The sequence below is a fragment of the Physcomitrium patens genome, chromosome 4 (assembly GCF_059467195.1).
Source record: "Physcomitrium patens ecotype Gransden chromosome 4, ASM5946719v1, whole genome shotgun sequence".
Taxonomy (NCBI): domain Eukaryota; kingdom Viridiplantae; phylum Streptophyta; class Bryopsida; order Funariales; family Funariaceae; genus Physcomitrium; species Physcomitrium patens.
This window is the reverse complement of record NC_143413.1, coordinates 12,311,591-12,327,039: the sequence shown is the minus strand read 5'-3', so window position 1 is coordinate 12,327,039 and position 15,449 is coordinate 12,311,591. Positions and strand designations below refer to the sequence as shown.

The 15,449-nt window shown below is 33.3% G+C and overlaps 1 protein-coding gene across 1 annotated transcript; it reads right to left on the bottom strand.

Moving 5' to 3' along the window:
- Positions 1 to 4,818: 4,818 nt before the first annotated feature.
- LOC112280788 (uncharacterized) lies at positions 4,819 to 8,737 on the bottom strand. The gene is made up of 3 exons (XM_024516621.3): positions 8,458 to 8,737; positions 6,633 to 7,406; positions 4,819 to 6,049 (listed from the first exon to the last, which is right to left on the bottom strand). The coding sequence occupies exons 2-3, from the start codon at positions 6,968 to 6,970 to the stop codon at positions 5,224 to 5,226; spliced, it is 1,164 nt and encodes a 387-aa protein (XP_024372389.1). The 5' UTR covers positions 6,971 to 7,406; positions 8,458 to 8,737; the 3' UTR covers positions 4,819 to 5,223.
- Positions 8,738 to 15,449: the final 6,712 nt, after the last annotated feature.

Below are 15,449 nucleotides of genomic sequence, written 5' to 3'. Positions count from 1 at the left end.
TCCCTGTTTTTTTGAGTTTCAAATCCCTTCCTAGAAGTCAACATAATATTATAAATTGAGATAGTGTAAGTTGAAAATGGTAGAATATTTGTATTTTTTTATGTATATTTGCACATTCAGCTTTTATATATATTTCTAAAAAAAAATTGATTTAAGTCTATATACTCAAAATTAATTAATGTTTAAATTCATATATTGTTTATTCATCATCTACAAGCAATTGTAATAAGCAAATATGTGGTTAAAATTAACAAAAATGACTATATATATATATATTTTCAAAATTAAAATAGTGCTTCTTTTGGATTATATATATAATTCCCTAATCGAAATATTTAATTAAAATAGATGATTTTTTGCATGCTTTGTTCCATCTATTTTGTATATGAAATAGCCTTTCATATAATTGACATTGGTTGCACCATGTAGATTCTTTCAACAAGCACATTAATTTACAATGTATTCGTGCAATAAATCACAATTACTTCTTGTACTTAAATTATTAGAAATTAGTTTGATAAAAATAAAAAATCCAACATAAAAAGTTCGATTATTTATTTTTATTAAACTCCAAATATAATATTTTCTAATTAAATCAAATTAAATAGAATTTATTATAATAATATTTATTGAACTTACATTTTCTTGATTTATATTGTCTTTAAAGTTATAAGTTTCAATTGTTAATAACTTTAATGCATTTTTTTATAAAAAAAATTGATTTAAATGTACAAATATGTTACAATTTGAAAAAATAATTTCGTCTATTAAGTTTTTAATATATATATATATATATATTTAAACATGCATTGTAATATCAAGTTATTCATCTCAAATCTCTCAATTTCTTAAACTTTTAGTCAAACAATTATTTAGGATATTAAATGTGATGGTTGTCATTGTTGTTGTTTTTGTTTTTTTTTAAAACTTTGTTCACCAATTCTATTCTATTTTTCATTAATTATTTAAAATCCTACAAATTACTTTAGTTGATAATAAAAAGACATAACTAAAAAAGAATAGTCATACAAAATATTGTTATTTAGTTTATATCAACAACTCAAATAAGATATGTAAGTATGAGTGCAACTATAAGACTAAAAAGTCTTTGTCAGATATTTTCCACATTTAAAAAATACAATTTTAACTTTTTCTTGTACATTTTCATTAATCTTATGATTAAATATTCTAATATCAATATGTAGTTAATATAAAAATTAAAAACAATCTAATCTTAATAACTTTTAAAAATCAGATTTTGGGTGAATTTACAATTAAGAAAAAAATCTAAGAATCATAAATTTAGTGTTATACTAGTAACCAAAATATAACACTAAATTAAAGGTATATTTTGAATTATAGGAATTTATCAATGCAACACCAAAATTAAGAAACCTAAATTTAAGAAATTTATTTTAGTTTAATTTTGCTTATATTACAATTAAAATATTTGAATTTAAAATCATTTTGAATCTTCAATACTACTTTAAAAACAACATCAATTCTAAATTAGACCTAATCATGTAATCACTTTTAAATAAAATATATTTAAAAAATTTACATGAAAATATTATAAATATATTAATATATAAAAAATAAAATAAGAATAATTAAAAATGGATAAAAAATAATCTAATTTTCTAAAATAAAAATATGTTAATTCAGATGTATTCATTAAATAAAATAGAATTTATATTTTTATTGTACAATTACAAAAGTTGACAAAAGAGAGCATTATTAATTAAGACCATCTTAATGCTATTGAGATATTATAAGACATTTAAAAAAGATTATATAGACTTTTATTGTGTAATACAAATGATATTTATAATTGTTATGGTTGATTAGATTGGAACTCTGTTTTAAAGGCATCTCCACCTTTTGGCACCAATAGGATGGCCAAAGAGTGGATGCTATGGATTCATGGCGATTTGGCTAGAGCAAGCACAAGACAGTCTCCAAGGACCTTACTTCGAGCCTCTTTCTGTCCTCCCTCCATCCTTCAAAAAAAATCCTTCCTATTAAATATGTCTCTCTTTGCATGATAAAGAGAGAAACCACACATCACTCATTGTACAATTTTGCAACTCTCAAACCTACAGTGGTATGGTTGGTAGAAGCCACGCCTTTAGCCATGTACTCGCTTCATAGTTATTAAAGTAAGTAAATAAAGTGAAAGTAGAATAAGTTACATTATAGAGGATATTATTTTAGGTAAGTTGCTATTACTCAAAGAATTGGCTCTTGATACATAAGAAGTCCAAGAGATAAGATAGATGAATGGATAAAGGATCTTAAGAGTATAGAGAATATATTAAAGGCATATTTTCACAGTAGATAGGATATCAATGGATAGTCTTGGTAGAATGTTGGATGGATGTATTCATCAAAAGGTGAAAGTTGTCCATTAGGGCAACAACCACAACCTAAAAGTAACAGGTGTTGGAAGTGAGAGTTATCTTACTCCATACTCTCTTTGTGAGCAACCTTGCTGATGTTATGTATTGTGACTTCAAAGTTTTTTTTCTTCAATAATAGTGGCTCTCTTGCAATGCCATTTTAAGCCCCAACTACTGCAAAAAGAAGGAATTTTCATGGTAGGCTGCTAAGAAAACTCTCTACTTTGTTAGGGCAGTTAAAAGGAATGTGGTGGAGCTCGTTTTGAGGTCAGGGCATGTGACATGGCCATTGGCGCTATTGGTGGCAACAAAAGTAATAATGCTTTAAAAAAAATTATCAATGAGCTAAAGTAAATTAAGTTGTATATTATTAGAATTTTGTATCAAATTCTAAGCTTATATGAAAAATAAGATAAAACGTAAAGAAGCATTGGAATTTAAAACCATAAAATTTTAAATCAAAACAAATATGCTTCAAAGGTACTTTTAGAAGAAAAGTTTAAAACAACTTCAATAGGCTATATGTATAAAATTTGTTAAATTATATATTTAAGTTTTAATATTTATTTTTAATATTTATATTTAATATATTAAAATTTAAAATAAATTATTAATAAATTTTAAAATAATAAGTAATTATATTTTAAATAATTTAAATATAAGATAATCTATAATAAGTATATATATATATATATATATATATATATAAGAGATAGTTTATATGTTAGGAATATTATGGAGATTGTTTTTAGTACCAAGGTCTAATACTTCTATCTTTACTACAACTCACCGAGTAGGGGTCTTGAGAATGCACAATTTTTTTTTTTTTTTTTCAAATGTCTAGATAAAGCTATTGCTAAAATACAATAGGTCATAAGATGACAACAACAATAATAGTGTAGTAGATGCAATATAACGTTGGGTAGAAATAATAAATTTTTTGGTAGAAATATCACTTTTTTAATTGAATTATTATTTAATTTATTATAAAAGGTTTTATTTATCAATTAATACAATAAAATTTTATATAGAAAACTTTTAACATAACTATGTAATAAAATACCTCAATAAAGATTGCAAATTTTAGATTTTACATTTAAACCTAAAAATAAGATTAGTCCACTAATTATTATGAATATAAAAAACTAAAATAAAAAATTTAGACTTTCTAATAAAAAAAATATATATATTTTAAAAATATTAATTTTTATTTTATTTAAATACACCTAAAATTTACTAAACAAATCAAAATTTTAAAGTAATGTTAATAAACAAAAAATAAAATTGAAGTATGTTTAGTCATAATTAATATCAAATAGTAGGATTTTACAACACTTTAAGTTTCAAGACATTCTATATTAATTGCTAATTTCTTTTGTTGCCCTACCATTCCATAATTATTATTAATTACAATATGGATCATAATACACTATAAAATTTTATATGTAATTTAATATGATTAAAAAATATTATTTATAAATTTAAGTAAATTTTTACTATATATATATATATATTTCATAAGAATCTAAGTACTTACCTTGATCAATTTTAACATGAATTGTTACCAATCCATTTATTTCTAATTAAACTAATCTATTTGTTTATTCAAATAAATATCATAGTGTCTTAAGTGTGTTGTTTAAGTTTTTCTGGACTACCGATTTGTAGGTTACTTTGATGTATTTTCTAAGTTTTGTACTTCAATGATCGAATCTGATAATAAAACATCTTTGAAACTTAGAACACTTACAACCCAACTTAAAGCAAATAATCGAAAGATACAAAAGCAAACAGAAAAAAACCAAACAGGAATGTAGAATCAAACGACTGTTCACATCATTTACACCACCATCTATAAAACTTTGAAGTAGCACATCAAAGTACTAAAATGCTTGATGCCTGAACCAGTAAATTTTGCGTTCATTCTACAAAATCTTTTAACATTAACTGTATCATGTGAATCTACTCCAATATTCAAAACATGCCGCATTCTGATAGATGCAATCAAAACGAAGAAAAAAGAAACCTCTGAAAAGAAGTCTGAAAAACATGATCCATAGATCATGTTTTATCTCACGGAAACTTCACACCCATTCTTTTGAAACACTTTCACGTTAAGACATAATCGAACCAGAGCCATTAATTCAATACTGTGTTCGTTTTTCTGTCTGCACCAAAGCAATTTCAGCATACTCTTTTCAAACTGCAGCTTCTTATTACTTAAAACCACAGCAGCATTACCTTCTGTTAATGTGGTTCAGATTGTTATTTTTCTTTTATAATTGCTCAGAATGATACTTAGAAACCAGCCATGCACAGCTCATGGTGGTGAACAGACGCAGAGGGAGTGAGTTCAGGCCACAACATGACACGAATGACTAAAACAACAATAATAATTAAAAGGGTAGGAAAAGAAAAGGGAAGAAAAATGGGTTGTGTTTTGTTTATATGTATACATTTATATAAAAAAGAAAAGTTTTCTGACAGCGAGTGAATACAGAGGAAAATATCGTTTCCCGGCACTGGCAACGGCGAAGCGTGAGGCTGGATTGCATGGCACCTCGTGCATTCAAAGCACAGTCAATTTTTACAATACCGGACAGCCACACTAGGAATAGCAATCAGCGCATAAGAGCCTTGGCTGCGGGAATCTGCTCAGTGGCTGCAGCAAAATTTGCTCTTCCTCCACAAGAGTCTGGAGTCTAGATTCAATGCTGGACGACAGTATGTACAGTGCCGATGTTGCAGACAAATCGCATGGGCCAGTGAAAGCTGGAACTACGACGACAACAACAACGGCGGAGATCTACCCGTCTTCCGAGACTCAGAGCCTGGAAGTCTCCGCCATCAGATCCGACATCAGCCGGTATCGACGCTTGGTGCAGGGTCTGGGAAGAATGGAGCCCGTCGCTGCGTCGCCCGATGCTTGACTACAAGCTGAGCCTCGCCGTTCAGATTCGTCGATGTCGGACAACAGGTCCGCGTTTGATGGCGACGAAAGTCCAGGTGGACGCGCTGCCGCGGACGACGGAGTGGGCTCATTCGTCAATAGCATTAGAAGCGCTGTTGCGGCCTGCAGGATCAAGTGCTTCTCTTCGCCACCCGGAGGCGATTTCCCGGACGTCTTGGGTGGATGTGGAGTCCCTGTGGGAACAGTTTGTGCGTTGCCGTTGTAGGGCAACGTCAATTCAGGCGATGCTGATGTGTCCTCACATTCGGATGCGGTTGTGCTTGAAGCTGCCAACATCCTTCTTAGCTTCTTGCGACCCCGGGTTGAGGAGCTGTCTGTGAACACAACCTCCCCATTTTGTGGCTTGGTCTGTGGTGTCATACCGCTGAGCCTTCCACGCTGTTCTCCCACGTCCAGGTCTGTAACTAATTGACCTAAATCCATAGAGAATGTTGGACAGACTACCGAGGATCTATGCTGGTCCGGACGTCTGAGACAAGGTGGACTTGACGAAGCACTCGCTTCGGCCACCATGTTGTCCAAAGAGGTACCGGATTCCCTCGTTGATGAAGAAGTTGGGGACGATATCCTGAGAAACTTGGGCAGGTCTGGTCGTGGAAGACATAGCTTCCATTGCTTCGCCGCTTGTTGTGAGCATGCTGTCGTTGAGTCCTGAATCTGGTTTCCAGCAGGTGAAAATCTGCAGAATATTGGTCAAACACTCTGAAGGTTAATCGGACATTGTCGAACAAATTATATCACCGACATACTGAGGAGAATTTTCCACTTCATTGTAGACGGCTCTACGAGTGATATCCCACGTGACTGATTCCAGCCACATTGTCGAACAAACTATACCACCCAACTAATTTATTGCAATAAGTGTACTGGATCTTCACCGATCAGTGAATCACACGTTGCTACTTCAAATATTGTTGACAAATGCTCACGCAAACTTCGGGACCTGAACTGGGAGTTAAACTAAGAGTTCGTTACGAACAATTCCGCAATTTTTTGTCGGACTCGGCGTGTCGGCACGTTGTGACTGATCGTGAAATGGCTGAAAACTTCAGGCTTAGAGAAAATCCTCGTGTAGACCTACTTTATGCTTGTAAAACAAATCCCATTTCAAGACGGTGCTACTTTATTGCCATATGATTGTGAAATTTATGAACTTTGGGATGTGCCAGGCATAGTGCACAGGTTATTTGCAAGGTAAATTATCACTCCGAAAGCACTGCAAAAGGCTCTCACATAAGAAGTTAAGTGTTCATAGCAAATACCTGCTGACTGCAGCACGTTCCATATTAATTCGATGATCTGATACATAATCCCCACTTCGGACTTCCACAGAAGCGACGGATGATGGCGTTGACCATCGAACCACCCGAGATCGTCCATCATCTGTAATTCTAGATTCATCCCGTGATTGTAACCATTTTTCTCTAGGTCTTGTGCTCAACGGCTGGGTTTGTGGACTGAGCTCCAGGTATTGTCGCGTCCATTGCGCATATCTATCCTCAAATACAGGTCCCTCTTCCTTGGAAAAATCTATTAGACTCGGTGCCTCGCTCCAGCTCTGGGACTCGAGGTCCCTAGTGACTTGGTAATGTCTAAACATGTCAATACCGTAGTGCCCCGACGAATCACATTGACTGGTGCAATCCCTGGATCAAGTTCTACGCATCTACGAATTGCTTGGTCAGGTATTGATGTGACGAGCAAGAATCAGTACGTGACTCGAACACTCTCCCTCTCTACAGCTGTGGACAGATGAAAGCGTGATTCTTCATGAAAGCACACTAACTTGACTACCTTCGCTAAACGCTCCCTGCATGAAAGTTGACGGTTGATGACAATAAAACCTTAAATACACTGAACTGATTGGATCAGAGAATAATGACGGATATTGCAAGGATGTTGCGTGGCTGGTCCCACTGCGCCGTCACGTCTTCGTAACGTTCTGTTCTCCAGTTCCCTTCACTTACCACCTGTATTAACATTTGTGGTCCTGCGTGATTCGTCCAACTTGGTGCGCACCTCAAGGCTCAGCTAGCCTGCTTGTAAAGCACGCAACTTAGGGTTAGCAGGTGGACTGTGCCGACCTCCCGCAACTGGCGCTACCGCTTTAAGACTAAACCGCAAGTTAAGCTTACTTGGAAAGTAATTTTATGAACACTGGGTGCATTCAGTACAAAAATGAACAACGTGGCTTTCGTTTACGGAATATTCTGTGTTGCTGAACAATCTCTAACTGTGCTCACAATACTACTTGCTAAAACCGACTGCGCCGATTCTCCTTCCTGCGACCAGTTTCGTCTAAGTCTTAAATTCGTTGCAACCAGAAGCGCTCCAAACTTACACACGTCAATCTACATTCTCAGCTGACCCCAATTGACCAATACACAATGCGATGTCGCTGGCAATGATCCAAAACACTGACGGAGAGGTCACTTAACAAAATGTAACTACGCATGGGCTGTGACTCCAAATCCAAAGTCGGCTTGCGATTTTTTCGCGTTCATCACTATCAAAACTATAGAACTACGCCTGATCCAACTGTGACAATACAACACAGGTGCGCTCATACCCACAAGTTCAGTTCAGAAAACCAGTTGCGCTCACAGTTACAAAAAACGATTCACGATAAGAACAAAAAATCTGAATCGATGAGCACATACTTTGCCATAATCTACCTGCACTATCTATTCCAAAGCGGGCATCACTACTATCAGGAACTCGCGAGACTGATCAATTGCCCTTCGCCAACCGACGCACTTCAATGGCCGAAATAAAATACTAGTTCACAGAACAACCCTCACAGGCTTGCTTCCTGTCAACAACTTCCGACATACCCATGGTCTGCGACACCCTACCACTGCTCCTTCACTACGAGAAATCTATCCAACGGCCTGGTGTGTTCCGAACATCGATTGCGTCTCCATTGCCCATGACACAGGCTATGTCGCCGCCAGACCATGGAACACTCGGCCAGATATTATTAGCTGCTCCAGAAACTCCATCGAAACCTGCACTTGTGCCACTAATTTTCAGCGTGTTAAAAGTGCCAGCATGATTGAGCGAGGTTCAGTTTGCCATCACCCTCACCACATTACAGATGTTCCCCGCTGCGGATTGAAAGTGATGCCCTCCTGTACGTCGGGTGGCAGAGGGAAGAAGAAGAGCGGTGGCGTGGCGATGTGCAAGACCTCAATGAGTTAGATAGATACATAGATACATCGATAGAGAGAGAGAGAGAGCAAGCATTGGGCAACACGAGGACTAGCGTTAGATGGGTTAGATCCATCACACGGCCCAAAAGCTGAAGCGGTAAAGCCCGAGACGGTGGAGCCCAATATTTTTCCTAATGAATCTGGCAAGTGCCCGTAATTTTTGACTCCTGACATCGACAGATGGCCTCTCAGACAGACAGACCCCTTTCCTTCCTTCATCACTCCCGACCGATATTTCCCTATTCCCTGACTCACTCACTCACTGCCCTTCCCCTTCCTTCCCCTTTTGCAAAGAAAGATGATGATCCTTTTGTTTCTCATCCCCCCTTTTGTATTTCACGTTTATCCTAATTTTTTAATTTATTTATTTTTCCATCTTGACGAATTCCTCCGTTAGTGGTCATGCTGATGATCGTACGGCAACTGGAACAGACAGTCCACGAGAAGCTGATGGTCCCGGTTTATTGGTGACTGAGATTGAGTTTGTAACCACTAAATGCTCAACGAATCCACTTTCGAAGGTGCCATCGCTGCTGCTGCTGGTTGGGAATAAATCGAGAGAGTCTCTTACCACACTTTTGTCCAATTGAAAGACAATTTTTTCCAATTTTGTCCAATTTTTTCTCTCACAGTGGAGGAAATGCTTATCATCGAGGAAGGAGTAACTGCAAAAGCATCGCTTACATGGTATTGATGTTTCGTGGAGCTTTTATCAAAAAATGTTTAGACAATATGTAAATGACTCTACATTCTTAGTGAAAAGAAAAGAATCTGATGTCAAAAATTGAATCAAGGATCACTAAGAGTTTAGCCTGCTCTCTAGTCTCCAAATAAATTGGTCCTGACCTTGTCAAATAAAAAATATATTTGGAGACTAGAGACCAGGCAAAACAATAATTGTTTCTAAATGAAGTTAAACATTAGTATAAATCTAAATTAGAAGGCACTTATTGTTTTATCACAATTTATCTAACATTCTAAGAACTTGGTGTTATCTAATCTAGAAAGGTGTCTCTCTTCTAAAATTAAATGATTGGAAAGTTCTTTAAAAACTTAAAACTAATAGCTTTTAAATTGCAGTTTTTAAATTTCTTAAAGGATGAAAATATATATGTGGTTTATACTACAAAAGCCTATCAAGATTAAATTGTACCATATTAACTCACAATTAGAATATTTACATTATAACTAAGACTTACCAATTGACCAACAATATTGCCATCTAACTTAGCAAAAATATTTAATTGAAGGTTTTCTAAAATTGTGTCTATAGCTCTAAAAACTATACTTGAATTCTATGGAGAAAAAAATATTAAGGATAATTGAAAAAGTTGAATTTTGAACTTAATAGGTATTATTAGTCTTAAAGAGTAAAATTATTAATTTAAGAAAAAAATTGAATATGTATTTGATATAAAAAAGTAATATTTTATTTATTTATATTTAGAAAATTTTAATTCTATTTTTAATGAAGATTTAACTTTTAATTAATGAAACACATGATTTTATTTTTATGCACAAAATGATACTATACTTATATAGCTTATTTGGCATAGAAGAGTCATACTAAATTTATGGCAGAAAAAATCTAGTTTCATCATTGATAGAAGTTAATCTAGTTGTTTTCTTCTATAACAAGAAACTAGACAATACAAATTTTGGAAAAAACCTAAGATAAAAAGAATCTAAGACGACTACATTAATTATGGATAAGTAACCTTTGTGCCTAAAAAAATAGAGTCCTTAGAAAGCTTTTGTATAAAAATAAATTCATTTTGCACAATTGTTACATCCCTAATTTAAAATACTATTGACCATTTAGTCACTGTTGAGAGAGTTATGTATATAAACTATCTAGATTCTATTTAAAAAACTTAATTTTGAATTTGAAATATAGATGAATTACCGCAATATGAAACTCATTTTGCAAGACCTCTTCAAATATAGGATTTTTTTAAAGAAAGTCACATATAAGAAGATAAAAAAATATCTTGAATATAAGATAATCTTTCTTAAAAGATGGAATAAATTGTAGATGTTAAGAAAAAAAATTATGTCTGGGTCCAACATGACATTATCTTAGAATCCTAAAATACCACAATCTAGCATAATTATGCATGAAATACTCAAAAACAAACATAAGATAGTGGAGCTTCAAAAGAGTTCTATAAGCTCTTCTATCCATTTTAAAGATGTTAGGATGTAAGGTCCATTTTCTTTTTTTATCTAACTTACTATTATCTACACATTAATTATATTCTATTTTGGAGTATATATATATATATATATATATATATATACTCAAAAAAATTGATGTTTTAGTGATTGTATTATAAAAATGCTAAAAATAAAATTTTAAAAAAAAAAGATAAATAAAATTAATGATATTAATCTGATAATTATACTCATATATATATATATATATATATATATAATACACTATAAACTTATTATAGGTGTATAAAATATCTTTATTTGTATAATTAGTTGATTTTATTAAAAAAATATTATTTTATTTAAATGAGAAATGAATGATTATTTTTGTGATATAATTTCAATATTATCACTTACAAGGATTTCTTGTAGCTCAACATGGTTATAATAAAGATTTTTAGATTTCAAATTTTTGGATTTTCATATTACTACAAGGATAAGAAATGAGAATTTTGATCATTTATTGACTAATCTCTAATAAAATTGACCTCAATACTATCTACTACTTTACACATTAATAAGACTTTGTAAGAGTTCTATAAGCTATATAATAAAAAATCTTAAACCCATCAAAATATTGAAGTTTGCACCATTAACTTTGCCATGGATCTATAACATTGTTTTTTGTTGGATTGTAAAATAATTGAGCTCACAAACTTGATTGAAATGGTATTTGAAGGTATTAAGTCATTGCTAACTAAGCATTGTTGTCTAGCTCCTTATTTCATTTTGATGAACAATGTATTTTTTTGTTTAGAAAAGCAATGTCATGGTGATAAAACTCTTAGAATAAAAAATGTTGCATTTCTTTGTTGAAAAATATCAAGAGTGCACAGACGGTGCCACATACTTTGTCATTGTCATTATTGTTGTTAATAAGCTCTAAAAGCACCTTTGCATCAATAGGTAAGAAAAGAGACATCATTAGTATGTTTCTAAAACTTATATCTCCATTATTATTTGTGGCCCGAGACATGGAGATAGAAATATTGTTGTAGCTACTTGAATATTTGTAGAATAATTTTATTTTCTTATATATGGACAACTATTCTTTGTTTATCCTATGTTAGGCATCATTGTTAAAATCACAATGAGTCGTCTTATTTTAATTAAAATTTAAAATTTGACATCCAAATAAATAAATAAGTAAATAATAAATTAAAATAAATTATATATATATACATACATATATACTTTTTATTATTAAATGATTTATTATTTTTACATAAAAAATTTTACATCTAAAATAATAATTGCAACATTATGATTTTTAATTACAATAGTATAGTAGAATGCAATAACTTTAAATCGTGCAATATAAATTTAATTTTAAATTTGATTTAAAACATAAAAAGTTACTTATTTTTCACATGTTTTGATAGTAAAATATCATATTAAAAAGTTATAACATAAACTATCAATAAAAATTAAAAATAATAGTTAATTAATAGAAATTTTGAACAAATAAGAAATTAAGACTGATTTGTCTTTTAAACATAATAAATCAAAATAAAATATGTAAATAATATATATCTAAATGTTATTGTCTTGTTAGAGTTTAGCTTTAAAAGATTTAAAAATGATATTATGTTGTATAATTTATTTTTGTAGAAATAATCTTTTTTTTCAAAAAATTATCAAAATTTGTGTTTTATAATTAAAAGAACTGTTCAAATCTATCACTTAAAAAACCAAAGAAAAAAATTACAATGTAATATATAATTTTGAGTATTAATTAGAATATTTTTAAAATTTCAAAATTTTAGAATTTAGAATTCAATTATTAATCATAATAAAATCATCATAGTAAAAGTTAATTGGCACATAATGGTTCTTACTCAAGCTATATTTTATATTTATATTTTTACACATCAAGAAAACTGATTAAGCTTCAAAGTTTTAAATGGAATGTAATAAAAATATATTTAAATTTTGTACTAAAAAACCATTCAAAAACAAAACCAAGATGTAGTATTTATAGTAATAGAATTATCATTTTATACTACAGATAAATTTATTTTACTTGTTTGATTAGTTCATATTTAAATTAAGATGTCTTTCTACTTAGAAATTCATGGTAGAAAAGTTTTACAAAAGTCCGCTGTATAGTGAAAAATACTCTCCCATTAGAAGTATTGGCCTTTGTAAACACCACTTCTTGAGATGGACTGAACGCAAATTCAAGTAGACAGAACTATTCCTACCATGCAGGGAACAAATGCATTCCATCTCATCTTTTCCTATACAACATTTTGGACTAGTTTTCTAAATGTAAAATAAAATAGTAAGTGAGATTCTCACCAAATTCAATTGGTATAATAACATGTTTTACCATACTGGATGTACGAGACCTCTAATTCAACCACTACACAACATCCTGACGAATAGTTTCACCCACCAGGGTTTGTTGAAAATGAAGCATGTTGAAAAATACGTCTTCAAAAGCATCTAACGGGGATATCAACGATCTTCTGCGCGAACAAACCCTAAAAGCCAAGTTATATATTTTAGGTGGCAATTCCAGCACAATGAAACTGCGACAACGAGCAAAGCATCGGCAGCATCTTCATCTTGCCCATAGCATTGTGGTGGTGGTGGTGATGGATTCTTCTTCTTCTGCTTCAACAGCGTGGGCTCCCATGCATATCCAAAGGGCCAAAGCGGTGGTGATGGATGATCACTGAGAGGGAGAGAGAGAGAACCGGAGATATTTTGTGCCACCTCCTGGGAAAGAAAAGAAGGCAACTGTATTTGTGGGCCAGCCATAGAATAAGATATCTACATCTGTATACATATACTAATATATAAATGTGTAAGTGTGCGCAAGTTATATCTGTCGTTGGGATGCCAGGAGGAGGAGAAGCAGCAGCTCAAGCGAAGGTAAGGTGGGGGGGGGGGGGGGATCTCTCGGGGACTGTGCCAGGGAGACTTGCCGCATATGACTCGCTCCCAGCCTTCAACGAAGCCCAACGCCCACCATTGCTGCAGGCAACGACGATACACCCGCACCGCCGTAGTAGTGGTGGGGGTGGTGATGGTAACAACAACAGCAGTAGCTGTTCACGAATCCTGGACGTCTTCGAAGTCTGCGCGGCGTGGACCGGATCAAGAGCGTCGGGCCTCGCCTAGACACCACCACCACGCCGTGCTCCCGACAGACATGTGTATCTGTCTACATTCGAATCAGTAGGGCTCGGTATCCGATCCCCCTCCCTCCTCCTCTCACGCAATGCCACCAGGAAACGACTGGCGTGGCTACAGATCGATCGAGTGAGTGAGTGCGTGAGTGAGTAAGCAAGCGAGCGAGCTAGCGCGGGTGTGGGTCTGTGACTATGGCTCCGATCCGAAACCCCAGGTGGCGACGCAGAAGGCCTGCTGGGTCTCGCTGATTGCTGTGGAGCTGTGCAGGGGCGGCGAGTGTGGAATCGTGTACGCGGGGCTCGGTCGATCCCGATGGCATCGTCGCCCTCCTGCTCCTCTTAGTCCTCTTCCTCCTGGCGTCGGATCCCGTTGCGATGCGGACATGCTGACGATGCTGCTGCTTTCGCCGCATGATCCCGATGGGACTGGATTTTTGCTATTTGCGGTGCAGGATCGAAATACTGCCGCTATTCGCGGTGGATGTGTTCCTTTCTGCCCATGAGCTAACCGTCACCATTCACTCTTTTGCATTACCTCTCGTTCCTAACGAGTATGGTCTAAGTAGTAACATGGTTGATGAGTTTGTTCTTCATATCTTCTTGTTTTTCAGAGCTCTTGAAGAAAATTCTCATTGCAGGATCATTTTTTTATATATATATATATATATATATAAACACACAAACAAACAAACAGATCGTTTTTTTTCAACATCGTTTTTCTCTTTTGTGAACATTGTTCAAATTTTGGTGCTGTGAATGCAACATGTACATTTATCTGTTTGTGATGATAATTAGTGGTGGTTCATTATCAGCATGGTGCTTTGTAATTGGCTTTTTAATATTTCTTTGTTGGTGTGCATCAATCCTGTGAACAAATCAAGGGGAATAATCAATAGACCCACCTACATCTTGAATTGACCTATCATTATTAGTAAAATACAGTTGTTATTTCCACCAACATATTTGTTAATCATTTTCTTTGTTTAAATATTTTTTCATAATTTGGTATTCTCAAAAAATTCTCTTCTTGCCATGTCTCTCTTCTTAATTCTTCTTCAAAATTCTTTTCTAACTACTCTCCAACTTCCATTTGATGTAAAAAAATCTTCTTACTATAGGATTATACCTTTGCAGCTAATCTTTCACATTTATTTTATTTTTTGTAATCTTTTAAATTTTTACAATAGGTACTCAATGTCATGTCAATGAGAAGCAAACAAATACACTAATTTCACTTCGTCTTCTTTTTGATTATTCTATTACAGCCCTTATCCATGCTTCACCACTACATATGATCTCAAGAGTTCCATTCTTTCACCCCTTAGAGAATCAACACATCACTGCCAACAAAATTGAGAAGTATAATTTTATATACCTAGGTCTAATTAAGTTTTAAGTGGTTAATTTAATAGTATTTTAAATCAATGACGTAAGTATTAATCTTAAATCCAACAAAAAATATATTTAAATTATTGAATCTTGATGATGTCTTATCATTTTTATGTATATATTT